The 22,441-nt window shown below is 54.8% G+C and overlaps 8 protein-coding genes across 8 annotated transcripts; 6 read left to right on the top strand and 2 right to left on the bottom strand.

The window, feature by feature from the left end:
• Positions 1–367: 367 nt before the first annotated feature.
• MYCGRDRAFT_101356 (putative FRE ferric reductase-like transmembrane component) lies at positions 368–2,500 on the bottom strand (the record flags this gene model as incomplete). Its single annotated transcript, XM_003848731.1, has 2 exons — positions 368–1,096; positions 1,196–2,500. 2 exons carry the CDS (start codon positions 2,492–2,494, stop codon positions 368–370), a joined length of 2,028 nt encoding a protein of 675 aa, XP_003848779.1.
• A 1,820-nt stretch (positions 2,501–4,320) lies between these two features.
• On the top strand, positions 4,321–6,034 carry MYCGRDRAFT_96075 (uncharacterized protein; the record flags this gene model as incomplete). Its single annotated transcript, XM_003849159.1, has 3 exons — positions 4,321–4,498; positions 4,784–5,921; positions 6,016–6,034. The coding sequence occupies 3 exons, from the start codon at positions 4,321–4,323 to the stop codon at positions 6,032–6,034; spliced, it is 1,335 nt and encodes a 444-aa protein (XP_003849207.1).
• A 315-nt stretch (positions 6,035–6,349) lies between these two features.
• MYCGRDRAFT_96074 (uncharacterized protein) lies at positions 6,350–7,995 on the bottom strand (the record flags this gene model as incomplete). The annotated part of the gene is made up of 3 exons (XM_003848730.1): positions 6,350–6,972; positions 7,031–7,311; positions 7,364–7,995. 3 exons carry the CDS (start codon positions 7,993–7,995, stop codon positions 6,350–6,352), a joined length of 1,536 nt encoding a protein of 511 aa, XP_003848778.1.
• A 1,042-nt stretch (positions 7,996–9,037) lies between these two features.
• MYCGRDRAFT_48763 (uncharacterized protein) lies at positions 9,038–10,831 on the top strand (the record flags this gene model as incomplete). Its single annotated transcript, XM_003849160.1, has 2 exons — positions 9,038–9,388; positions 9,428–10,831. The coding sequence occupies 2 exons, from the start codon at positions 9,038–9,040 to the stop codon at positions 10,829–10,831; spliced, it is 1,755 nt and encodes a 584-aa protein (XP_003849208.1).
• A 730-nt stretch (positions 10,832–11,561) lies between these two features.
• On the top strand, positions 11,562–12,410 carry MYCGRDRAFT_87692 (uncharacterized protein; the record flags this gene model as incomplete). The annotated part of the gene is made up of 1 exon (XM_003849161.1): positions 11,562–12,410. The coding sequence occupies one exon, from the start codon at positions 11,562–11,564 to the stop codon at positions 12,408–12,410; it is 849 nt and encodes a 282-aa protein (XP_003849209.1).
• A 534-nt stretch (positions 12,411–12,944) lies between these two features.
• MYCGRDRAFT_96071 (uncharacterized protein) lies at positions 12,945–14,141 on the top strand (the record flags this gene model as incomplete). Its single annotated transcript, XM_003849162.1, has 2 exons — positions 12,945–13,807; positions 13,925–14,141. The coding sequence occupies 2 exons, from the start codon at positions 12,945–12,947 to the stop codon at positions 14,139–14,141; spliced, it is 1,080 nt and encodes a 359-aa protein (XP_003849210.1).
• A 650-nt stretch (positions 14,142–14,791) lies between these two features.
• On the top strand, positions 14,792–15,779 carry MYCGRDRAFT_105867 (uncharacterized protein; the record flags this gene model as incomplete). Its single annotated transcript, XM_003849163.1, has 5 exons — positions 14,792–15,007; positions 15,122–15,128; positions 15,260–15,279; positions 15,348–15,424; positions 15,543–15,779. 5 exons carry the CDS (start codon positions 14,885–14,887, stop codon positions 15,664–15,666), a joined length of 351 nt encoding a protein of 116 aa, XP_003849211.1.
• A 2,737-nt stretch (positions 15,780–18,516) lies between these two features.
• MgPHO4 (phosphate-repressible phosphate permease) lies at positions 18,517–20,716 on the top strand (the record flags this gene model as incomplete). The annotated part of the gene is made up of 4 exons (XM_003849164.1): positions 18,517–18,758; positions 18,812–20,275; positions 20,332–20,465; positions 20,518–20,716. 4 exons carry the CDS (start codon positions 18,680–18,682, stop codon positions 20,665–20,667), a joined length of 1,827 nt encoding a protein of 608 aa, XP_003849212.1.
• Between the last annotated feature and the right edge of the window lie 1,725 nt (positions 20,717–22,441).

Here is a 22,441-nt window from a genome sequence, read left to right as displayed (position 1 = left end):
ATTCGAGAGGAGAGACGCAAAAAGAGGACCATAGACGGTATGGGCAAAGTCACCGGAATATTGTTGATGAGTGTAGAAGGGCATAATCTTCCCTTTCAATTCTGTCCAAACTACTGGACATCTGCTGTTAAGAGCTTCTCTAGCTCACTTGCTCGCTGCTCACTGCTCGTCTGCTATCAACCCGCTCTGTCGTATGCAACTGTACCTTACTCTCCCATGCAACTTTCCAGGTTTCCAAACTGTGGTATCCTCCTCTCCAAACTCGCAACTTTCCATCCAAGAAAGAACAAGAAAAATGCTCGCTCAAGCGCAACAAAATCAACAAAAAAAAAGAATCCACCTCAAGAATCCACTTCCATCCTCTGCCTCAATACGTGTACGCCTCCTCCACAAAGTCCAATTGGACTTCCCTCACCACACTCCGACACGCCGCCCTCACATTATCCGCAAACGCTCCCGGTCCACAAACCGTGACGCCCATCGCTCCAATCCGCTCGGGAACCTCCCTCTTCAAAATCGTCGTGGGATTACATCGTCCGGGAAACATCTGCACGCTTCCCGTCGAGCTGACAACCTCTCCTCGATGCCGTGGTTTTGTGACGAAGAGTTGGATGCGGAGGACTTCTCTCCGACATTCCATGCGTAAAATCGTGTCCATCCATGCGCGCACCCATTCGAGAGATTCCGTCGTGGGGACGGACCATACGAGAAGGATTTTCCGTGTGGATGTCGTGCCGGCTTGGTATTGCAGGAGCAGGTGCCGGATGTAGCCGATGCAATGCGTGATTCCCACGCCGCCGGCGAAGAGGATGACGGTGCCGTAGGAGGAGAGGGATTCATGCCCGCCGTAAGGGCCCTCGATGGCGCCCCAGGTTGTGAAGGAGCGGGTTGGACTTGCGGCCACGCGGTTGTACATGTGGCGGGTCATGCCGGTGCGAGCGCGGATCACGAGGGAGAGGGAGGTGACGTTTGCGTCGCGGGGGAGGGTGAGGTCGGGGGTGGGGTGGTCGTGATTTGAGGAGGCGTGAGATGTCGTTTGGGTGAGAGTGGTGGTGGGTGCGAGTTTTGGGAGTTTGTGGATGGAGGAGGTGGGTGACTCGACGATTGGGGACATGTAGTTGGAGGAGCGGACGGGTTGGGCGAAGACGGAGGTTCGAGGCGCGGCGACGGAGTTTCGCAGAGGGGATGCGAAGACGGACGATCGTGCGCCAAAGTGGCTGTTTCGTTGCGCGGCGGCCGGGTCGAAGATGCCTGTTGAGGATGCGGGCATCTTGTCAAACTTCTCCATCTCAATCTCCATCGGGGCTCCTTGGGAGCGGTTCTCCGCCCAAGCGATGGAGAAGGGATGGCTGGACCACAATGCTAGCGTAGGAATATACGCGTGCACATGACATCCAGGCCTCCACTTCCACGGTCTTGACAACTCGAATGTCACCCGACAGGCGTCATTCGGTAGCCATTCCACCGTCACTTTGGTCAATCCTCGCTTACGGCTCGCATTGTGGTAGAGAATCCTGCCTATTCTCCACACCACCTCCGCAGCCCAGAATGCCAAACTCAACTGCACATACGGCAGCATCGGCAGATTCGCCAGATCCAGGTGGAGGTACACCGCAATGATCGAAACCAACACCATCAGTCGATGCGAGTTGATGAACGTCTCGTACGCAGCATGTCTCAACGGTCCAAACGCCGACAATGCCATGAAAGTGAACAGTCCTGTTCCGACCATTCCCCAGGTGTAGCTCATGCTGGTGGACAGCGAGATGGAGATCTGATCGTACCCTCCCGCCTTGACTGCGTTCACTGCCCACATGATGGTGTGGATGATGCTCTCGAACACCATGATCCTGGCACACCATCGATGGAGGAGATTAAATGTGTCGTAGGAAACCTTGAGGATCGGTATTAATGGGTTGTTCCTCAGTGCGAAGAGGACCGTCGGGATGAGGTTTAGTGCAGCCAGTACTCCAGTTCGTCCGCGCAGCTCTGCAACAACTTCGTAATCCGGCTTCGTCCAGTCCAGAGCGAGGCAGTATGCGATATTACTGAGAACATACGCCAGCAAAAGCACTGTATGAAATCGAGATGGCAACGTGCCGATGGTGACGGCCTGCGTAATCTGAATCTCCTTGTTGTGGCGATTCTTCCACAGCGGCGCATATAGAATGGACCTCTTCACCTTCGGCCAGAAATCTCCATGATTGTGCATGAAATATCTCTGGTCAGAGTCGCGATTCATCGTGAATAAATGCCGCATATGCGCATTTCCCATCTTGATCCATCGGTATATTAGTGTTAATCCAAGAAGAGCCAGAAATGACCCGACAATAGCATTCGCAAACAAATAATTCATGTACTGATCCACGCCATTCAGTCCATGCGAGAAAGGCGACGCGGCGGCGGTCAAGTTCAGCGCATCGCCAAAATCCGTCACGACCGGTCGTGGAATGGGCATCGCGTCCGGTAATGCATCCGCGTCTCGAGGTGCCATTATTCGGTCGTCGTTTCGTCCGGCATCCAAAGGGAGTGTGAGCCCGCGGGCGTGGAGGTGAGAATGTGAGCGATGGTTGTGTTGGAGAAAGGCCATGACGGATGGAGGCGAGTCGTCCAGCGACTGTGATGGGAGGTTTCCGTGAATGGCCCGTGCGGAGGACAAAGAGTCGCGCGGATAGGGGGGGTCGATCCGCCCAAGAACGGTAGGCAATTAGAGGCCCGAGGCCACGCGGGAAAGGCTTTGTTCGATTGTGGTCGGAGAATCGACGGGAGTGATGTAGGTTTCGGTAGTCGATGTGATGACTTTCGTGTTATTGAAATGAGTGGCGAAGAGGTTGTGAATTGATGAAGTTGTCTGGTATTTGCTCGACGCGCGCGCGAAATCCAGCTGGGCGCGTCCTTAAGTATGGCCCAAAAGAGTGAATGAATGAAGAATGCAATGCAAAGTGGGCGATTGCTGGATCAGGTGGTCGAATTGACTATACAATGCCATTCACGGCGGCGGCATTGTATTCGCGGTTGTCGTCGAGATGACTCTCTGCAAAGAAAGAGGTGGCGGATTGTCCGTTCTTTTTGATTGGAATTGTCGTGAGTCCTGTGGGTCCCGTTCAAGATTGCCCGCCACGCAAGCCACAACCGTCGTCCTAGCGTTGCCCGGGGAGTGTCGGTGAAGAGTTCCGTGGGGATGTCGTGGCGATTAAAGATGCGATTCTGGAATTACACAATATGTCGTCTGTGTCGACAAAGGAGAATACTGGCAAAAGTGAAGGTTCTGAGTGGCGGAGATGAAGGAGGGAAGTTGAGTGTAGCAAGACTGTGAGAGAACCGGGAAGTCAGTCGGGTTTGGTGGTTGAGAAATTGGCGGATGTCCGTGTTCCCGCTAGGAGGGGAAAGGAAGGAAGGGCTGGGCCGAGTGAAGCGGATGGAGAGGCAAGAATAGGATCACAACCCGATGATGATTCTCTTGATTGATGAATGCCCTGTTCTCGTCTCGAGGTGGATGGAGATGTCGCTGTTTGGTGCAGACGGGTTCAAGGTCGCATCTCGGGTCTGGCGGACGACTTCATCCTTCACCGCATACTCTGCCACTCGACATTCTCCTCGCCTCTCCCATTCAATTCCTCGGCGCCAACATCAAGCAACGGACAAACCCGGTCATGCATCGAAGTTTCACAATTCAGGGCCAAGTCCACGCTGATTGGTGTACCTGACAGCGAAGCCGCCGAGCCAATGACACCCCTGCCACCGGCTCCATCTTGCTCCATTCGCCGAGCGCACAAACATCCTCGTCCTTCCCTCAAGCGCCTATCGTGTGGCATGGCGGAGTGGATGCGGAGACGGTGCGACGTGGTATCATCGGGTGATGTGTGTGGTGACGGGAGACTCTACTCTGCTGACGGTGAGAGGATGACGAGTGAGGTTGATCCAAGGTTCTCAAGGTTGCGATGGGTTTGTGGTCGTACGATGAGAGAGTTTTCGTGCACCCCGGCAAACCCTCCATCAGCCTCATCACCCATGAAGGGAACGACGTCATGCGATGATGATGTCGGAGGATGACACGAGGATTTGCCGCAAGAATGGTGGAAAGAGGAGGCGACATCAACATGGCCGTTAAAACGGTCTCAGCCTGGCAACGAGCCCAGATTCCATCTAGACCACAATTCTTCCCAACGGGGCGAGGGCGACATGTTTTGATGCAAGGTCCTCATCGGCCATGATGCCGCGTCGTCGGGACAGGTGCAAGAGACAACAAACAGGCTGCGACGGTGATGCAGCCGGAGGCGGTCTCTTCATGATCAAGTGTCGGCTTCTGACACGATCAACATGTCCTCGTCGAAGCGGCGACCTCACAATGTCAATGTCGAGACCGCACAAACTCAGCGTCTCCCGGCGTGGGACGAGCATGAGGACGTCATGGCTGCAACAGGCATCGAAATCATCCTCAATCCATCCACGCAGCACACAACCACGAGCCGTGCCACAACGAGAAGGGAACTAGTTGGTAAGCTGTTGTGTCGTGTGACAAATGGTATGTACAGCTGTTTTGTTAGAAGAAGAAAGGCACACATGCATTGCAAGCCAGATGTCGTCAAGTGAGGTACCGTAGGCCTGCTTTCATATTCACGTCACTTCACTTCACTTCCTTTCCTCTAGCGCACTTTCAGGCTTCCCGTTCGCTTAGCAATTCTCACGAACAAACGTGGCCTCGAGCTCTGCATCAACACTTCAAACGCTGAATCTGGCGCGTTGTTCATTACAATACATCATTAGACTCAGACCACTTCAGCTCAGCACTCCGCGAGAATGCGCAACCTATGCGCCATGTTGCTACTGGTCCTCCTCACCTTCTCTATAGTGGATGCTTCACTCGACACTGCAGCCGACCAGGCCCTCTCAATTCCGGCTTCGCAACCAATCTTCGCACTCGACTTCACTCCCAACGGCGTCATCTGCTCTGTGTCTCTTCCCGATGGCTCAGTCGTGGGACTCGTGAACGAAAGAGGCAGCTTTGCCTACAGACAAACCATGCGCAAGATGTTCGACTGGGCAGAAGACGTCGCTCTCAAAGGAAGATTCCCGAACTGGATGGACAGAACCGAGAATCCCGTCACGTACGGAGACTTACAATCCGTCCTCGACCTCAAACCTTTGGTGGATACGGTGTTCAAGGCCAAGAACCATGCCCTGCAACGACTCAAGTCTCAACACATCGTCACCACCCTGGACGTGCGTCCAAACGTGGTCATCTCCGACGTACGCTTCCTCATGACAAGTTCACCATTCCCCTACTACCTCGGTTCCAACTTGGGAGTCAGTCTCTCACGCTTCGCCTCGGAAAAAGAGGGACTCCTGTTCGGCCACATCTTCGACTCTCTTCAACAAGTCGCCTCTTCCGCAGGCTTCCACCCGATTGGACCTTTCAACGGCCCGGGCGGCGACCAGTCGGGCCATCAATGCGCTTGGAACAGATCTGCTGCGCGCAACGACATATGCGCGGGGATGCGCCTCAGCACGCCGAGGATGTGGTCTCGATGGTACACAGAATGCGAGAATCCAGAACAATTGGTGCTGGTGGTGCACACGAGCGATGTCGGACTGTTGTTCTGGGCTCAGGAAAGCAGGGGGTGTCAGGCTGTCATCACGCAGTGGAGCTTCCACGAGGGCTTGAAGGTGGTGTATTTGGGTCATGTGGGAGAGTTGAGTGAAGAGTGGACTGCGGCGGTTCGTTGGAACATTGAGCGCGCAGCGGAGCGCTTGTGGTTTGCGCCGGCGCAAGTGTCCGTCGTTGTCGCAAGCGGCGAGTGGACGGATGCAGCTAGAGTGGCGTTTCGCAGCGTTGTCGAGGGACTCGGGATGAATACCGCGATGTTGGAGGGCGCTACGAAAGAGTCGGAGGTGTTCGGGGTGAGCATGGCGGCCGCAGCGTACGGTTCAATGGGGTTGGGATTGATTCATGTCGGGGACTTGCCTGTGTTGTCATTCCCGGAAGAGGTAGATGATTTGATTCCGAGTGGGCAGAATGCGCTTGCAATCGTAGAGCATGGGGAGCTCTGAATAGATTGAGGTACCTGATTGAATGCACAGTGCCTGAAAATAGTGGACAGATGATGGCAGATCCAAGTGATCATGAATATGGGAGATAACACGAGCGCGCGGGACACGACGGACTAGTTGTTATGAACCTCTGGATCGAGTACGGCCACGATGTAGCTACTCTACAGACACTACTGAGTCTTCCGTACTATCCAATCCGTTCGCAGCCATAATCCAGGCCGTATTACCACACACCTCGTGCCCAAATGCCGAAGTCGTATCAAGTTCGTTCTCCATCGGTCCTCCTGCTCGTGTGAACTCATAAGTCTTCAGTCCCCACCAAATCGACTAGTTTTCCATTCGCGCCCATGGTCAAGTTCATGAATGCAGTACCGCTCGGATCCTGTAACTTGGCAGAGCAGCCGAGCGCTTCGCAGTCGAGGCAATGGCAGGATCCGCCTGAGCAGACGGGAGACAAATCCGGCGGGCAATCGTACTGACAGGCCTCGTCGCGCAGACACCAGTCGCCGCCGTAGAAGTTCCAGTCGTCGAGCACAGCGTCCAGGGAAGTGACCGTCACGGAAAACCCGGCGGCTTCATCATCATGGGGGTCCTCGTCGCCGCCCCAACCCTGACGCTTCTTCGCACCTCTGATACCAGTGTGCCACTCGAACTTGGGCAGGTATGCCTTCGGAATCGTGAAGACTGTCTCGGCATATTTGGCAAGGGCGTAGTTGACGAAGTTGTCGACGTTTCTGATGGCGTAGTACGTTCCGTACTTCTCGGCTCGCGCGAGCCATTTTGCTTGTCTCGGACCGTATGCTCGTCCCATTCTGACGCCGAAGTCGTTGACGACGACGTCCTCACATCTCGGATCGGACACGCCTGCGTCGTACTCGGTCTTGCGCGGAATGTGGATGAGCTCGTGTAAGAACAAGGTGGCTATGAGGAGTTAAAATGTGGTTCAACGTGACGCCGTGCCAGATGGAAGAGAACATACCTTGACTTGCGAGGTTTCGAACATCCTCAAGCTTGTGCTGAAGTTCCCCATTCTTGTCCGGCACTTGCGACTGTAAGAGAAACACTCGCTCGTCGAGTGTGGGCTCATCGAAGAACTTATTACAGAGGACAATCGTACTGAATGGATATCCTTGAAGTTCGACATCGTTGTTTGGATGGAACAGAACGTGAGCCTTCGCGTTTCCATATTTACAACCACCAAAGCCGTCTCCGAGCCTGTACGGAATGTCGTTGTCGTCGCCGCATCGGATTTGGATGTAACTAGACAGTATATCAGCTTGCACTTGTCGGAGAAGTCAAAGGAAGTTCGTACTTTCCCAAAGCGAAGTCCCAGTTGTCGTTGTCGTGACCGAACCTCTGCAATTGGCGATAGTTGTTTCGAATGATGTCCCGAGTGTATGACAGGTTGAAGGGACCAAGTGAGGATGGGTCGAATTTCCCGAAGTAATCGTACATGAGTGAGCCCCTGTGAGCGTCGAAATTCATCCATTTGGGGTCGCCGACGGCGCGGGAGATCTTCAGAGCATCCCCCCTAGCCATGTGAACGAGACGCTCTTGTTCATAGCTGCAGCCTTCGAATCCAACGAGGACTATGTGCTCGTGCGCATCTGGTGGATCGATGGAGTGATTATCGGTCGAGTTGAAGAAGTGCGCGTCGGTCGTGTTGACATATGCAAAAGTAGAGGTCGGAGAGGCTGCAGCAGTCGAGTCGAGAGAGTATGCGGAGGTCGAGTGCGGGAGTGGCGCAACTGTCGAGTTGAAGTGAAGGGGAATACTCGCATCTGATAGAGTCGTAGTCGGTGCGCCGGGCGAGGTGAACGAGGGGAGCTCGATGCGCAGGCCATTAGTCGGTGCGCCGGGCGAGGTGAACGAGGGGAGCTCGATGCGCAGGCCATTAGCCAGCGCAGGCAAAAGCGCGAGAAGCGCCGACAGCATCAGCATCATGACTGACGGGCGCAAGTGTGGAAGGTATCGAATGTGAAGAGGTGGTGTGTAAGAGGAAGAAAGGACAGAGAAAGAAAGCGGAAGTAGTCGTCCAAGCTCAGCTTTGGACCATGCAAACGCTGACACGTGAAGCATGTGACACGTACATCTGCCTCAGGTTGAAAGAACGTCGCGAGTGGGCTCGAGTGCACCGACATACTAGCCGGATGCGGCAGCGGAGAGTCTGCCGAGGGAGGTTTCGAGTCCAGAAAGGTGGATCGCCTTCAGTTGCTGCTCCTAATGCTCTTGTTGGCAGCGGCTCTTGAGGCTCCGTCTCTCTGCCGACTGCCTCTTCGCCTTGGATCGCCACATTACCACCGCGCGTAGGGTTGTCCTCGAGACATTAGCCGCAAAGACTGGAGGCGGTAACATCCGCGCCCACCAATCGACCGTTCCTGGATCCAGTCCAACTACACCCCATCGATACTTGGTTCCAAATACGTGCAGGTCTCCCCTAGCCCACTTACACGCCAAATCCGTATTGTTCACACAGCCGCTGAACGATTCTTTCCCTTGTGACTCGCACCCGCACGATAGTTACTTGCCGGATCTCCTCTGGCAAGCCTGGTCTCGCAAGTTCGGCATTAGACCAGTCCCATGGGTACTCGATCTGTCGAAAGGCACAGTGCACTATCCAGAACGTTTGATCGTACTTGTGTTCGGGTATGGACGCGAGGTCAGGCTCGGAATAGTGGTGGAATTTCTTCGGGTAAGCGTTCCAGGTCTCTTCGCCCACCCTAAGTCGGGTGACTAGCTAATGGCAGTCAAGACCCATGGTTTTTATCATAGTATAATCGCGGAGCCACGTGAAGTGTGAAGCGTGAGAGTGAAGGATGATGTGAAGTCAGGAGCTCCAATGCAGTGAGGTCAGCTTCAGGTGAGATGCAGGGTTCAAAGTTTAGCCGCGCCAGACTAAATTTTGTCGATGTCGGCGGATGAAGCTCTCTGCTCTTCCTTCCATTGACGATCTCACTCCCCACTACACGAACGACACCAACACTGGATGTGGGAGAAACTCGGTCGTCGTCTCACGTGCTCGCTCACTGCTCAGACAATCCGACTTTTCACACCTCAAGCCGCCACTCCCGCCATCTTGTCGTCACGACTCTTCGCAACCATGACTCCCACCAAACTCCACGGTCGAGCCTTTTACGAGAGCATCGGCTCGCCCAAATATGTTGTCGCGCCTATGGTCGACCAGTCCGAGTTCGCCTGGCGACTCCTCACTCGATCATTCCTCCCTCCAGACCTCCGCGCGACAGTCCTCGCATACTCTCCCATGCTGCATGCGAAGCTCTTTATCGACTCCCCGAAATACCGCTCATCTCACTTCGAACCGGTCAAGCCGCCGCTCGTGCTGCCTGCGCCGGGAGGTGACTCTGAACACCAAAAGACGATCAGCGAGGAGGATGCATATCTCGATGGCAATCCGAAGATGGACCGGCCATTGTTCGTGCAGTTCTGTGCGAATGAGCCGGACGTTCTGTTGCAAGCGGCGAAGATCGTGCAACCGTATTGTGATGCGGTAGATCTGAACTTGGGCTGCCCACAGGGTATTGCGAAGAGAGGACACTACGGAGCATTCTTGCAGGAAGACTGGGACACGATTTACAAGCTGATCAACACACTGCACAAAAATCTGGACATTCCTGTGACGGCAAAGATGCGGATCCTGGAGACGAAGGAGAAGAGCTTGGAATATGCGAAGATGATTCTCAGTGCGGGCGCGAGTATCATCACGGTTCATGGGCGACAGCGAGAGCAGAAGGGTCATAACACAGGGCTGGCAGACTGGACGATTCTGCGATACATTCGAGACAACATCCCACCAGATACGGTCATGTTCGTCAACGGTAACATTCTGCAGTATGACGATCTGCAGAAATGCCTTGACGCCACCGGAGCGGATGCTGTGATGAGCGCGGAAGGCAACCTCTACGATCCTTCCATCTTTGCTCCTGGTCCTCCGCCTGGCGAAGAGGGACGAGAGTACTGGCGAGGTCGTGATGGAAAGGGAGGCTATCGAGCCGATGCAGTACTGCGACGATATCTCGATATCATTCACGAGCACGTTCTGCGACAAGATCCGCCGAAAAGGGAGCCTCTCTTCCTGCCATCCGATCCGCTGCCCGCCGAGGAGGCAGCATTACAAACGGGCGAGAAGCGGAGTCTGCCAGACGGAGAAGGTCCACCACCTCCAAAGAAGCAAAAGCGAGCTGAGGCAAAGAAGACCAATGGCGGCAAGAAGGAGAAGTGCACAGACCCGAATCTCACGGCGATGCAACCGCATTGCTTTCATATTCTTCGTTCACTGGTCGGAACACATCACACCGTGCGTGATGCGCTTGCAAGATGTCGGCCGGGCGATCTGGACGCATACGAGAATGTCCTCACCTTGACCGAGCAGGCCGTGAAGGAAGGACTGCTCGCGTATGAGAAGAATCCGGCAGACTTCGAAGAAGCAGATGGCGAGACTGCTGCTGAGACAGAGGCGGCAGAGCTAAATACAGAGTCTAGCATGGAGGCCGTCAAGAGATGCAAGCGTCCATTCTGGGTATGTCAGTCTCGAGTGCGACCTCTACCGAAGGAGGCGTATGAGAAAGGATCGTTGAGGTTGAGCAAGAAGGACTTGGCGAAATTAGAGGCCGAAAAGGAGCAGAAGGAGAAAGCGAGCGTGGGTGTTGAGGAGAGGATTGAGACTGTGGAGACGAACGGCGATGCCGCGCAGGATGCTGCCATTGAAGAAGGTGGCCAGGAACAAGTCGAGATACCCAAGGAGGGCGTGGTTTGCGGATGAACTAAGCCTCTCGTGCAGAAAGTATGCAGGGTTCATGCGTCGGGATTATGATTGTACGTCTTGAGGGTTGACCTGGACCTCGCCAGTGACCGGCACTCGCGTTCGATCGACTGCGAGGAGTAGCATGCGACAGATTGCGAACTGAAAGCCCGCACTCTGACTGGGACCATTTTCAAAATTTGGATCCAGCTCGAATATCATGGACAGCGAAGGTTTTCGAGATCATCTCGTCTGCTGTCTCCATGGCCGAGCTTCCTCCACGTCAGCCATCAGCATGCTGTTCCGGGCTCGTTTTCACGAAGCTGTATTACAAAGCACAGGCGCAATGAATCGAGGTCGCAGACCAACGAGAGCTTGTGAAATACGCAGGATGCATCCAACCTCAACTACCGCGCCTACCGGCTATCATTTCTCTGCGCTCGTGTTCGGATGCTCGGCCTGTGAAGCTACCAATTGACTTCAGGACCCCGCAGCTTTCAGGCGTTCCAACCCGAGGGATTCAACAGTGCCAACCTCATCCAGTCGACTTCGCTGCATACACATCAAGTAAAGCAACACAACATAGTGAAACCGAAAGCATTTGCAGGCATATCTCACCACATCACCTACCATGGCTCTCACCCTGGACCCTGAGCTGGCTGCGGCCCTGGCTCCTTTGGCGACCGTCCTCGCCAGCCTTCCTCCACTACCTCCCAACGACCCTCAGGCTCTCCGTGATCGCGTAGGAGGCATGCTCACTGCCCGCGCCGCCACCACGCCGGACATATCCTCCATCGAACGCAAAGACCATACAACCACCGCTCCGGACGGACACACCGTCAACATTGCCGAGTTCCGCAGCGAAACCACTCCAGCCTCCAACAAAGAGCCCTCTCCAGCCATTTTCTATATCCACGGCGGTGGCATGATCCTCGGCAGCGTCGACATGTTTACCCCGGGCATCAAACAGCGCGTCCACCTCACTGGCATCCCAGTCTTCGCCGTAACTTACCGCCTCGCTCCCGAATTTCCCGATCCTATTCCCGTCACAGACTGTTTCAGCGGCCTTCAATGGCTCTCCTCCCACGCCGCAGAAGTCGGCGTCGACCCGGCCAAAATCATCATCATGGGCGAATCCGCCGGCGGCGGCCTCGCAGCCGGCACCGCACTCATGGCTCGCGATCAAGGCCTCAACCCGCCCCTACGCAAGCAAATCCTCATCTACCCCATGCTGGACGACACGAACATCGAGCCCATCGCCGGCATCGAGCCCTACGCCACTTGGAACTCAGGCTACAATCTCACCGGCTGGACCGCCTTGCTCGGCAAAGCTCGCGGGACCGACGAGGTCTCTCCGTATGCTGCGCCTGCTCGCGCCAAGGATCTGAGCGGTCTGCCGGAGACGTATATCGATTGTGGACAGCTGGACATTTTCGTGCACGAAGATGTCCAGTTTGCGGCGCGGTTGATGGCTGCGGGCGTGCAGACTGAGCTGCATATTTATCCGGGCCAGATTCATGGTTTCAATATGTATGCGCCTGAGGCGCAGTATGCGAAGAGTGCGACTGAGAATGTGAAGAGGGCGATTCTGACGGTATGAGGAGCGGAGGTGTGTGGAAGAGAGAGGACGATGCGCAGGAGGAGATACGGCATACAAGGTTGGTCTGCTTTGCTGTCTTATCAATACAGTCGAGTGGACATGTTGCTGTTGCTCCATCTCCGGTTTGCTTCCTGGGAGGGTTTCCTTGAACAAGCTTTGGCACTATCTAGGCAACGCCAGGTGAATAACAGCTTTTGACATGTGAAGAGCAGCCTCGACGTCCGTGCACGGCCGTTTCCGTCGAATGTAATGCAAACCGGAAGTCGAGTTTCTTTCTTTCTTTCTTCCTCTCATGTCAAACTCTCATCGTCTGATATGTCAAACTCTCATCATCCGATATTCTCAAACCTACTCGGTCCATTCCCAGTCATGAACCGGGGTGGGAGACCATCCGCGAACAAAGACTATTCCGCGGAAAGGCGCGCAAACATGAGACCGACGCCCAGGAACACAGCGCCTTCACGTCCAGTCAGTAGACCGCCGCCTCCGCCACCGCAGAAAGGCTCAAGACGTGGTTTGAGAAGTTCAGGCAGAATGGCATACGATCCAGACGACTCGGATTGGTCAGGCGATTCGGACGACTCAGATGATGACTCCAGCGACTCCGACTCACCACTACCACTCATCACCTTTCCATGGCTGACCGGCTATCCACCAACGAAGCCCAACGCATCGACAACCTTCCTAGACCTTCCAGTCGAGCTGCGCGTTCGAGTATACGAACTCGTCTTCCACGGCGCCGAACAGCACCTCGCGCACTTTACAGAGCCGCCTCTCCTCAAGATCTACCCGGCACTGCGCGCAGAGATGCTGCCAGAGTATCTCAAATCCGCAAAGCTCATCGTCATTGTTCGCACAAATCTCGAATCTGAAGAAGAACCCTCGGAGGTCATCGTACCCAACCACTTTGCCAGGGCTCACTTCGGCAACGACTACGACCTCCCAGCAGGCAAGCTCGGCCTTCGACGTAGCTTGAAGACGAAACTCGACGCCCGCCATGGTACTATGGAACCCGTGGTCTATCACATCGATTTCCGCAGTTACAGCTATTCGACCACCCTCGACGTTGACGAGAAAGTTGATCCTGACGATATGTATTACGATGAAGTGCGACTTTCTGGCTCCGACACGCCGCCGCCGGGTCGACCATACCACCACGACTCGTCGATCACGCTGCATTGGGACCCGGTGGACGGTCTCAGAGTGTCCAAGCTGGAACCGGTTCATAGTGGGTATGATCGGAACTTTCTGGATGTGTGGAACGACAAGGTCGCCGTGCCGATCCGAGCTCTAGCATGGGACATTGTGAAGAGGCCGGGCTTTTGTGGCTTCACGTTGAAGGACATCAAGGAAGTGGCGAGGGAGTTTCGTTTGGATGATCCGATGTGGAAGCGCCAGTAAGTCTGGTGGTCTCAACAGGTGACGTTTGGTGACTTGGCCAGAGGATGTTGGGTCTGGGGCGAACAGAAGAGCTCTCTGTTCTTGCATTTGCTAGTTGCAGAATCGCGGTTAAGAGTTGCGCTCTACATGTACACTGGAGCTCGAGTGTCTCGACTACGAGAAATGTCATTCTTGGATGGAGACGATGCTTTCACAGCTCGAGGATGTCTTGCTATCAGAGGCCATCGCTGGAGCAATGCGCATATCGAAGCAGAAGCCGGGACTGAGCAAGGAAAGGCACCACCGTCGATCCGTTCACGAAGCGTGCATGGTCGGACAGCACCTGTGTGAGATTGTACACGAAGGCTTTGCTTTGTACATGCAGATATTTTAGGCATGGACTGATGACCGTTACACTTGATCATGATGTGGAAGAGTGTATGGATGAAGACCGCATTGTATCGTAATCTTAGCAGAAAGGTCACTACAAGCAACGCACTAAGCTCTGGAGGGAGGAGAAGAGGTTTATGCCTATTTCAAACGTGCAAAGGGTGCAATCGGAACGAGATCATCGGCTGTCATTCCCGACGGGTGCCTATCCCACTGCTCTTACGTCCGGGTCATCGTTAAACCTCTGCTCTTCTCAAATATCACGCAGTCTCTCAGTGTTCTCGGCACTTGAAACTTCAAATCATGTTCATATGCCGATGCAGGGGTTCTTACGATACCGGGTACGAGCCTGCAAGGTAACTCGAAACAGAGTCGACACTAGTTCTCGCGTAGTTTAGAAGCACATAGCAACAGGCCGGCGTTCGACGGAAGCCAGGATCGGGACTGGAATTGAAATTTGCATCTGGGTTCTATCCTTGTCGCTCGGGAGCTTATATACGTGCGAATCTATAAATGGGTACTCGCGCAGTGTACAAGTGATCACTCGCGTCTACCTTTTACAAGTAATCACTCGCGTCTACCTTTTCTCTTGCGTTTTTTCCCTTCGCACCTTCCTTCCGCGAATCGAGACTTTGGACTCCACGACTTCACTCCGACGATTTCCAATCTACAACAACTCGATATCTTCCATCCGACAAGCTACAATGCAGTTCACCACATCTCTCCTCATGGCCACGGCCATCTTCTCGGCGGCCTCCGTCTGCGCTCGCAACACCGAAGCACACTGGTGCTCTGGCACGGGGGAGTCCTACGCCTATTGGTGGACTGTAAGTCGCTGAAGGGTACAAGCCTTGCAGCGTCCGAGACTGTCTCGGGCTATGCTAGGTCTTGGGCTCGTCCAGTCGTCGTTGCCTGACCATCGCTAACCGCTGTTCCCTCAGACCTGCGGTAAGAGATTCATAGAGCAGAAGGCCTGCAACGGTCCGAGAGCGTCTCTCGGGCTAATGCCTGCAAGCCTCAGACTTTCTATACACCTTTTGCACTCGGGCTACCGCTGACCTTTCGCCTTTTTGTTCTAGACAACGCCTACGGAGGAGATGTGAGTCTTGCATCGTCTCGAATGTCTGCAGTCAGGGCTTCTTGCTGACTCTGCTCTTGTTAATACAGCTCGGGGAGATGCAGGTCGGCACCGACAGCTACCACGTGTGTTGCCTTGACCCTGCCTGGGTCGAAGCGTACAGAATGTAAGTGTGTGCAGGGCAGGCAGGACGCCTTCAGCGACATTGCTTCTCGAGCTATGTCCGGTTTCCTGCTCAGACAACAACATCTTCCGCATCCGAGCCATCGCTGACACCCCCTTCGCATTTGCAATCGAGACGGGGGAAAGATTCAGAATGGACTGAATGGGCTCGTCAAGTGTAACAAGCAGCATCGAGACCCACCTCCACGCAAGCGCTTCGAAGGAATGAGCGGGTCGGTTGAGTGAGCCAGCTCTCCCTTGTGAAAGGAATCCGGAGTGAAGGGGCTGCGAAGGAGATGGTTCGAGACTGGAGACTGGTCGAGGATGCTGTTCTCGAATATCGAGGGCGCGTTGATGGGAAGGATGTTTCTGGGTGGTCATGCATCAAGTGCAGCGATTCTCTGTCCGATGTATATAGACCACAACTCGCCGGCGTTTGACGTATATGAGGATAGCCTGTGAAGAGCTTGTCGTTCCACCTGGAACCCTTTCCTCTTCGCTCGTGAAACCCACAGCCCACAGAATCTCCCACATGGTATCCAAGTGTCCAGTGCGTCCATCTTGTTTACCGATTCAACGACTCCAGACTTCCATGCATCCGCCCATTCAAAAGTACCAGCGGTTTGACCAGACCAGACCAGACCCAGCCGTGCCAGCTACCACATGCAATAAACCGTATTGTACTCGCTACTTTTGTTCGAAAGGTCACAGCTAGACCCATCCGGCGAGGATCTAGCTCTGAAGGGCCGGGAGCGGAGTTCGGCAAAGGAGCGGTCTCTGCTACGTCAGCAGCTTCATCGCCGCTGATTGCTTGGTCGAGAAGTGAGTTCCGTTCAGTCTGGTCACAAGTTCAGCGTACTGACGATGTACAGCTCCTGCCACATCATCTTCGACAAGCACGACAATTCCGTCTGCAACAAGCTCTCAACAGCAGCACCGCGGGCATTGTTGTCGGCTCCAGGATCTATCTCTTCATCGCCGCCAGTCGCCTCATCTCCATTCACCCAGTAGTGGCCGTATCTCAGAGCTTCGGGAAAAGACTCTTACCGGGCGCTAGTCTGCTGACCGCTGCGTCCTTCTGCGCCTGGAGTGTGTACGAGGATGTCGTGGCGCCTGGCAGAGGTGAGCAAGTGAGGGCGAAGTATATCTTTTGGGAGATGGCGACGCATCTGATCTGCGTGACGTGCATGTCAGCTGCGAGACACATCGACGTCAAATTCTGATATGATGCAAGAGAAGGGACGGATTCATCGTGGGAAGAAAGGGAGCTGTCGGAGCAGGCGTCGAGTATGACCGGCGAGCGCATACACGCAGCACAGGTGTTGAGTGCAGGCGTAGAACATGATCTAGTTGCCGTCAGTCACCAGGTACGCTTCTCCAGCGCCGAAGAGGTGCGATATTGGAAGGGCAGGTCGCCACATTCGTCGAGATCTACCGCGATTAGCATGATCACATCTGACCGCCTTCTTCGGACATCAGAGGATGCCCAAAAGATTGTTCAGATCCCGTGACATGATATTGTCGTTGATCGTGACGTCCTATTGCTTGTTCAGAGCGGGCGGACGTTCAACATGCCAGCGGCATGACTTCAAATCGATGTTGCGATCGATCGAACGAAGATCGCTTCTTGTCGAGCCCGGCGGAGGCAACGACATATTCTCTCTCAAACCATGTCATGCATCCAGACTCCTCTCATCCCGTAGAATCATCTTCATAAGACGCGGCCGTAGTGGACGACCGAGGGAGCCAAGACCAGCTTCACAAATCCTCCCGCCAAGAATCTAGATTTCCGCGTCCGCGGGAGTTCGCTCATAAGTAGAGCACGTGTGCCATCAAACGACTGCAATTGAAGCACGCCGAGTGATCAGGGTCGTCGAGCTTGAATAGGTTGGCAAGATTGGCATTATTGCTTCTCGGCGATCGTTGTCGTCGAAAATCGGTGGACGATCTTGGGAGTGGAGAGATGGCAGAGAAAGGCAGCGAGATGGATGAAAGTGGCAAGAGATCCACATATGTTTGTAGATCGCAGGTCATATCGTCGGTTGGGTGGCTCTCAGGGAATGGAAAAGTGATGTGTAGCGAAGTAGCTGTCTTACTCAGGTAGCCTCGAGGAAAATTTCGACCCACGCATGATGATAGAGTGGGTTGGTATGCATCCCACTGCTGCGAGCCAGTGCCTCCGCACGTGCCGTGCATACAACCATGGAAGAAGCTGTGGAGAAGGATAGCCGTAAGGCGATGGCCGGCGAGATGCGAGGGTCCAATCGATGGTGCAGGATGACAGCTGAGACAGTTTCTGACCTTTCCGTGCCGTGCTATGGCTGAGAGAGAGAACGTCGAGCCTCGGAGTTCTTCGTTCCGCGCCGAGATGGTGGAAATACCTTCGTACGAGCAGTCGACCGCTCGAGCACGTGGGAATTCCAGCAGGCATAGGCGATGGCCGGAAAGTCAATGTATAGCCCCATCTCGTGGTAGGAGGGCATGGGGAAGAGAGCTCGGGGATAGACCCCATCCAGACCAGGTCCGCTGGCGCGTGGGACAGCTGAACTCGTGGAGGTGGGAGCAGGGACGGAAGATATACTTCGCACGTGGGCAAGACATGGATTCAGATTTGCGCGGGTGGTCCAACGGTGGAGTGAGAGGGAAAAGGCAAACCCTCCAAGCCCTTCACATGGCGGCGGCGGCGGCGCAACGGAGAGATCCTCTAGGCTGATCAAGCCAACGGACAGTCCTTCGGTGGAACGAGGTGGAAGAGGTTTGCAGCGTAGGATCTCGGGCTTGGCTACAGAAAGAGGCGCTGTTGCCAAGTGACGGCCAAGAAAGTCTGTGAGCTTGTAGGACCGCATGTCAGGACAACGTGTCGATATGCTCGTCGCTGATTGGCTGCATTGTCTACAATTGAAGATGCGATTCTCTATACCAAGACGACCCGATACACCTCCCAAGCCTCGCGACCGGAGACACTCTCGATTCTAGACGCCATGCTCACTGCAGAAGTGGTTCTTCGTCCGTGGCAATGGAGAATAGTCTTCCCTCGGTGAGAGGAAAGATTGAGAGTAAGCGGACCCGGGAGGCTGAGGGAATCTCAACCTGCCCTGGTAGACATGATATAAGACCCCATCGTAGCACCGCCTGCTCACTCCTCCTCTCCCTTGGTACACATCTCTCAAGACTCTTGTTCAATTCTTGTCTCCTCCTCTCTTGTCCTCTTGTGCCTCAGCCAAGCAGTGCTTCTGTTCCCTGAGCCAATACCGACAAGATGGTCTTGACCGAGTACACCTACGTGTTCGCCATTGGAACGTTCTTTGCGTTGCTCGAGGCCTACAACAACGGTGCTAGTACGTGGAATGACTGGCATATCCCTCCTCATCATCACTAACACCTCACTCAGACGATGTCGCCAACGCATGGGCCACTTCGGTGTCCTCCCGCTCCGTCACCTACCAACAGGCAATGGTCCTCTGTCTCATCTTCGAATTGACCGGCGCTCTCACCGTCGGCGCCCGTACCGCCTCCACCATCAAGAACGGAATCATCCCAATCGCCGCCTTCAATGGCAACGCTCCCGTTCAACTCCTCGCCTTCACATGCGCCGCCGCCGGTGCATCCATCTGGGTCATGTGGTGCACGCGCCACTCCGCTCACGTTTCCTCGACCTACTCCCTCGTTTCCGCCATCGCTGGTGTTGGTGTTGCCGCTGTGGGAGCCGACAAGGTGCAATGGGGATGGAACAACGGATCTGGTCTTGGAGCCATCTTCTCGGGTCTGATCATCGCTCCCGTTGGATCCGCTCTCTTCGGAGCTGCCATCTTCCTCCTCATCAAGTTGACCGTTCACCTCCGCTCCAACCCCGTCCCATGGGCTGTCTGGACCTCTCCGTTCTTCTTCCTCGTCGCCGGAACCATTTGCTGCTTGTCCATCATTTACAAGGGTTCCCCACGTCTCGGTCTGACCGAGAAGCCTGGCTACTGGATCGCCGGTGTTTCCGTCGGAACCGGCATGGCGCTCGCTCTCCTCGCCGCCCTCTTCTTCGTGCCATACGTTCACGCTCGTGTCATCAAGAAGGACTACACCCTCAAGTGGTACGACCTGTTCAAGGGACCTCTTCTCTTCAGCCGCCCCGCTCCCGCCGATGCCGAGTTCGCTCGTGTTCCCAACTACGCCGTCATGCAGCACGGTGGTGAGGAGACCGCCGAGATCACCGACACCAAATCCGAGGGCTCCGACGAGGTCATCGCACCCAACGGCAAGCACGAGACGGTCATCTCCGCCGGCCGCAACCCCATGGCTCTCTCCGACGAGTCCGCCCTCTCCACCGGCACCCAAGCCGACTACAAGGTCCAAATGGCTCGCGCCCGCGAGATGCACCACGCCGACCTCCGCAAGAACAGAGGTCCTCTCGGCTGGGCCATGCGCCACCTCCACCGCAACCAAATCGGCGCCGGCTCCATCTACGAGAAGCACAACCTCATCGCTGTCGTCAAGCGTGTTCCCGCTCAGATCGTCGTCATGGCTCTGTACGGAGTCAACTTTGACATCCACAAGGCGCAGGTCGGTGTCATGGGCACTCCCGAGGGTCGTCGCATGGACCGTGTCTACAACAACGCCGCCAAGTACTCCAACGAGACCGAGTACCTGTACTCGTTCGTCCAGATCATCACCGCTTGCACTGCTTCGTTCGCTCACGGCGCCAACGATGTTGGTAATGCGGTCGGTGTGTGGGCAGCCATGTACGCTGCCTGGTCGACTGGTGATACCGTCAAGAGCAAGGAGCCTGTGCCGCTTTGGCAGATTGCTGTCATTGCTTTGACCATCTGTTTCGGTTTCTGCACATATGGTTACAACATCATGCGAGGTGAGTTGACCGCATCCTGGATGATCTTTCGAGCAATCTGCTAACATTGTCAATAGTCATGGGTAACAAGATCACCTACCACTCTCCATCTCGTGGCTCCTCCATGGAAATGGGTGCCGCCATCACTATCCTCATCTTCTCGCAATACAAACTCCCTGTTTCCACCTCCATGTGTATAACTGGCGCCACCGTAAGACCTCGACGCACTCTCGTACGTGGTACACGGCTAACAACATTCTCAGGTCGGAGTCGGTCTCTGCAACGGTACCTTCCGCGCCGTCAACTGGCAACGAGTCGGTCTCCTCTTCTTCTCCTGGGTCATGACCATCCCGATCGCCGGTCTGATCGGTGGCATCACCATGGGTCTCTTCCTCAATGCTCCTTCTTACTAGATTGTCTGAAGTCGGAGTGTTTCGGGTGGTGTTGATGTTGATAGACTTTTACGATACCAGACAAAATTTTGCACGCGAGCTTGGCGTTGTTTGTATATACACCTTACTACCTTATTGAATACGAAGACATTCGTTCAATACTCTTGTCGTTCCCTTTTTTCTCGCTGGTCTCGTGGAAGTCGCTGAGTTTGAGCTTCGGTTTCTTATGCGACGACAGAAGGCAGACATTACCCCTTCAGTCTCCGTCCATCGCTCTTTATGTTAGGCGTACATGCCATCATGACCAGGATGTGCACCGGCGAAGTGGAGGAGTTGAGGGTTGATCAGAATCCTTCCTATCGACTTCTCCAATTGCTGTGACCACATCGCCGTTTGTGCTCAGGCAGCAGCAGTAGGCCGTCTACTGTAAGTCATACGTATTGCGGTGCTGGTCCATCTGATCATATGCGAAAGGTTCCAGTCCCAATCGGAATTCGGACGATCGCATCCGCTCCTTGATTTCCTTGAACTACTCTCTCTATACTTTAACACATCACTTCCCAGATCTACATCAAAAGAGCAACAGAATTATCGTCCCGAGCCCATCTTCGCTCCCGGCTTCACTTACAAACATGGCTAGCCACGTCCAACGCCAGCTCTCTGCATCGGAGAAGTTCGGCAACGCCTTCGCCGTCCTCAAAACCAGTACGAGCATCCCGAGTCTTCATTCCATCCCCCACGGCTCACTCGTCTAACCGTCTCAACAGTCCTCTCCGCCCTCCTTACCCTCCCCACAGTCTCGTCCGCCACAAACGGAGCAAACTGGTCCTTCAAACGCAAAGCCATCGTCTCCTTCCTCTGGAACTCCACAATCCTCAACCGTCGGGAAGCTCTTCTCGCCGCATCTCCTACGACCGGACAGTCCATTCACGCGGAGTGCAAGAAACTTGGTCTTCAAGTGTCTTCGACTGTGATTTCCTGCGGTCCATTCCCTGATGCCACACTGCATGAAATTCAGCTGTCCACCCCTTCGGGCGAAGGCAATGTCTTCCTCTACTTCCACGGCGGCGGGTATCGCAATCCCATCGTCGGGAATGGACATGTGCCTCTTGTGCTGGAAGCTGCTCGGGCGGCGAAGTGTGAGAAGGTGGTCTTTTTGGAGTATACTCTTACGTTGAGGATGCAGTATCCGGGTCAACTCGTGCAGGCGGCGTATGCTTTGAAAGCGTTGATGGAGAGGGGTATGAAGCCGGAGCATATTATCGTTGGAGGAGATTCCGCTGGTGGAAATCTAGTGTTGGCATTGTTGGCGCACTTGAAGAAACCGCTGCTGGAGGCTCCTGTTGTGGACGGGTTTGGTGAGGGAGGGAAGGTTAGGGGTGTGGTGCTGCTCAGTCCGTGGTACGCATCTCCCAGGCTTCTCTGCACACAGGCTATCTTTGAAGATCCCGCTGACTTGACAATCAAAACAGGGTCAGCAACACCACTCACGCCTTGAGCTTCACAGAAAACGCACACAAAGACTACATCTCCTCCGAAAACATGCACATCTTCGTCGACCTCTGGCGGCCTCGCCACGAAATCTACGCTAACTTCACCAACGCACCTGGGTCGAAGGAGTTTTGGGATACCGTGCCGGCGGAGAAAATGTTCATCGTGGCGGGCGGCTTCGAGGCGCTGAGGGATGATATCAGGGATGTGGCGGGAAGGTTGGAGAGGGCGATGGGTGGGGAGTTGAGATTTGTGGAGGCGGAGGGCGAGGTGCATGTTCAGTGTGTTGTGGATGTGGCGAGTG

The sequence above is a fragment of the Zymoseptoria tritici genome, chromosome 10, assembly GCF_000219625.1.
Source record: "Zymoseptoria tritici IPO323 chromosome 10, whole genome shotgun sequence".
Taxonomy (NCBI): Eukaryota; Fungi; Ascomycota; class Dothideomycetes; order Mycosphaerellales; family Mycosphaerellaceae; genus Zymoseptoria; species Zymoseptoria tritici.
This window is presented reverse-complemented; position numbering and strand designations above follow the sequence as displayed.